We start from the raw sequence: 2,500 nt of genomic DNA on the forward strand, positions 1-2,500 counted from the left end.
TAAACCTTTTCACTCCCAGCAAGCAGATAACTGAGAATTGAAAACATCAGCAAAGTTTAAGAATATAACTTACCCATGGTTTGGTAGAAATCTATCCCTCAGACTTGAACGTGTAACTCCTCGTCTCACAGCAGCCAGAGAACCCTGACATAGAATGAGAATTGAGAGAGTGTGGCCGTATTCCCCAAGAGGACTGAAAGATATGGCAGCCAAGAAGACTGAGTGTGAAAGATATGGCAGCCAAGGCCCTGGCTTCTTCCTACTTGTTGAACATTAACATTGAGCAACCAACCGCAGCGTTTGTTTCCTGGGGCGAGTCATAGCAAGTCTCACCAGTAAGGAGTAGGATGGGTCAGAGAGAGAGAGAGAGAGAGAGAGAGAGAGAGAGAGAGAGACAGACAGAGAGAGAGAGAGAGAGAGAGAGAGAGAGAGAGAGAGAGAGAGCAAAAGGAGAAGGAACAGAGAGTAAAACAGGTGAGACTGGTTTTTAATGATAACAAGGGTGACGTGAAATGAAATATGACCACCGTGTTCAACAAAATAAATAAATAAATAAAGGTGAATGTGCAGAAGTATTTTGGCAATACTCTTTGATCCAGGCAGAGATGGGGACTTGGACTTGAGTCGCACTTGAGTCTCACTCACAGTGACTTGAGACTTGACTTGAGAAATGCCAAGTTTTCCAATAAACACCCTAATATTCAAGAGCAATTGGACAAAAACACATTCAGCAAATATCAAAGTAAAGCATTGTCTCTTTAATTTACAATCTCTAAGAAAAATTCAGTAACAAGACCTATTTAAAAAAGCAATTTTCCCCTAGCAAGTACATTTTCAACAATTAAATGTGATTCAAAATCTGTAGGCCTATACTGTACTATTAACAACAGACAGTGCACCCACAGCAAGGCACAAAAATCGTATAGTGCAACGTTATATGTTTCTAATTTTACAAACTACAAACTAAAAAACGACACATTTTTACCCTCTTATACCGTAATATTGACACAGTTGCACACAGAGTACATAATTCATCAAATCATTCTTAGTTGTGACAGGAAAGAAGTTTGCAAACGACAAATACAATTTAATATCACATCAAAATATTTCGCAACAAGATCAGATTCCCCCTTTACAAAGTCTAAATCCTGAATGTGTTGTATATGCTGTTTGCTCTGGCAAGTACAAAAAGTACAAAACTTGCATACTTACATTTACTATTAATATTATAGACTGATAAGTAGTATCCAAGATCAAGCAAAAAGCTACTGTATCGGATAGAATTCTGTGACAGAAAACTGTTTCCTGAACAATATAATAATTGTAATTGAGAATTTACTGTCAAATGTACAGTCTTGTCAACTAGTTGATCTGTTAGGTGTTGCACAATGCGAGATACAGAGCATGACCTTTGACCCTTTACAGTTTGGTCCCATTGTTAGATCGGGGTCATTTGTAGGGTGCGGACTTGGCTAAACTCCCATCAGTGAAATGTTATTTATTGTAACACAAACTACTGTCACTATAATCCAGACCAAACATGAGACAAAACAACATGCTTTCTGACATTCTAATGCAGAATATATATTAAGTTACTACAGTAGTTTATCAGGTAGCCTATTCATAATGAGCACAGGTCTAAGGCACAAATCGACGTGTGATTTCTCCTTCATACTTCAAAAAAATCTTCAATTCACCGTTAAACAGTCGCTTCTACTAGATATAAGCAGTGTTGGGAAAGTTACTGAAAATTGGTAATTAGTTACAGTTACTAGTTACTTCTCTCAAAAGGTAATTTAATTACTTTAAAGTTACCAGTTACTTCAAAGTAATTAGTTACTAGGGAAAGTAACTTTTGCGTTACTTTTAAAAGTCTGCTTCGATTGTTATTCATGCACACATTATGTTAGTGTTGCTGTGCCACAGTGTGGCATTGAACCTTCGCTTATTGGGGAGGCTTATAGCCTATCAAGGTCATTAGCCTCTGGGGCTCTGGCTGCAGCTCTCTCCCCGGACTAGGTCTGAGGATCAGAAACTGGGTAATCCTCTGAAGTTGTCCGTTATTTTCATGTCCTAAAGTAACTAGTAACTAGCCCAGTTACTATTTTAGTAACTGTAACTGAGTTACTGAATTTGAAAAAGTAATTAGTTAGATTACTAGTTACTGAAAAAAGTAGTTAAGTTACAGTAACTAGTTACTCAGTAACTAGTTACTAGTTACTAGTTACTAGTTACTTAGTAACTAGTTACTCCCAACACTGGATATAAGTTGAACCCTGACGTGGGTAATGGTTGTATCAAGTCAAAGATTTCATAAAAACTTCCGGAAAACTTCAACCTTTCTATTTCCCATTTATCCATCCACTGTGGAGGGATCAAATCACAGAAGACCATCAGGATTCCCACTGCTCACTGCTCAAGTCTTTGCTGAGCCTGCGGCGGTTTCTCCCTTCTTCTGGTCCTGCTCTGTTTTCTCATCTCGTGTATCACCTTGCTGCTC

The 2,500-nt window shown here is 38.2% G+C and overlaps 2 protein-coding genes across 3 annotated transcripts in view; both read right to left on the reverse strand.

The window, feature by feature from the left end:
* Positions 1-225, reverse strand: part of LOC310800214 (thyroid hormone receptor-associated protein 3-like) — a 6,878-nt gene extending 6,653 nt beyond the window's left edge. Inside the window, exon 1 of the transcript XR_014553860.1 lies at positions 74-225. The gene's annotated coding sequence lies outside the window, so the exon portion shown is untranslated. The remainder of the gene's footprint in view (positions 1-73) is intronic.
* A 520-nt stretch (positions 226-745) lies between these two features.
* Positions 746-2,500, reverse strand: part of LOC310800172 (thyroid hormone receptor-associated protein 3-like) — a 6,890-nt gene continuing 5,135 nt past the window's right edge. For both annotated transcript variants that reach the window (XR_014553856.1, XM_083662756.1), the window contains exon 2: positions 746-2,500. This exon is cut by the window's right edge and continues 177 nt beyond it. Coding sequence is in view for 1 of the 2 variants with exons in the window: in XM_083662756.1 (XP_083518882.1) it covers positions 2,417-2,500 (84 nt within the window). In the remaining variant the exon portion in view is untranslated.

The sequence above is a fragment of the Poromitra crassiceps genome (assembly GCF_964638095.1).
Source record: "Poromitra crassiceps genome assembly, chromosome: 29".
Taxonomy (NCBI): domain Eukaryota; kingdom Metazoa; phylum Chordata; class Actinopteri; order Beryciformes; family Melamphaidae; genus Poromitra; species Poromitra crassiceps.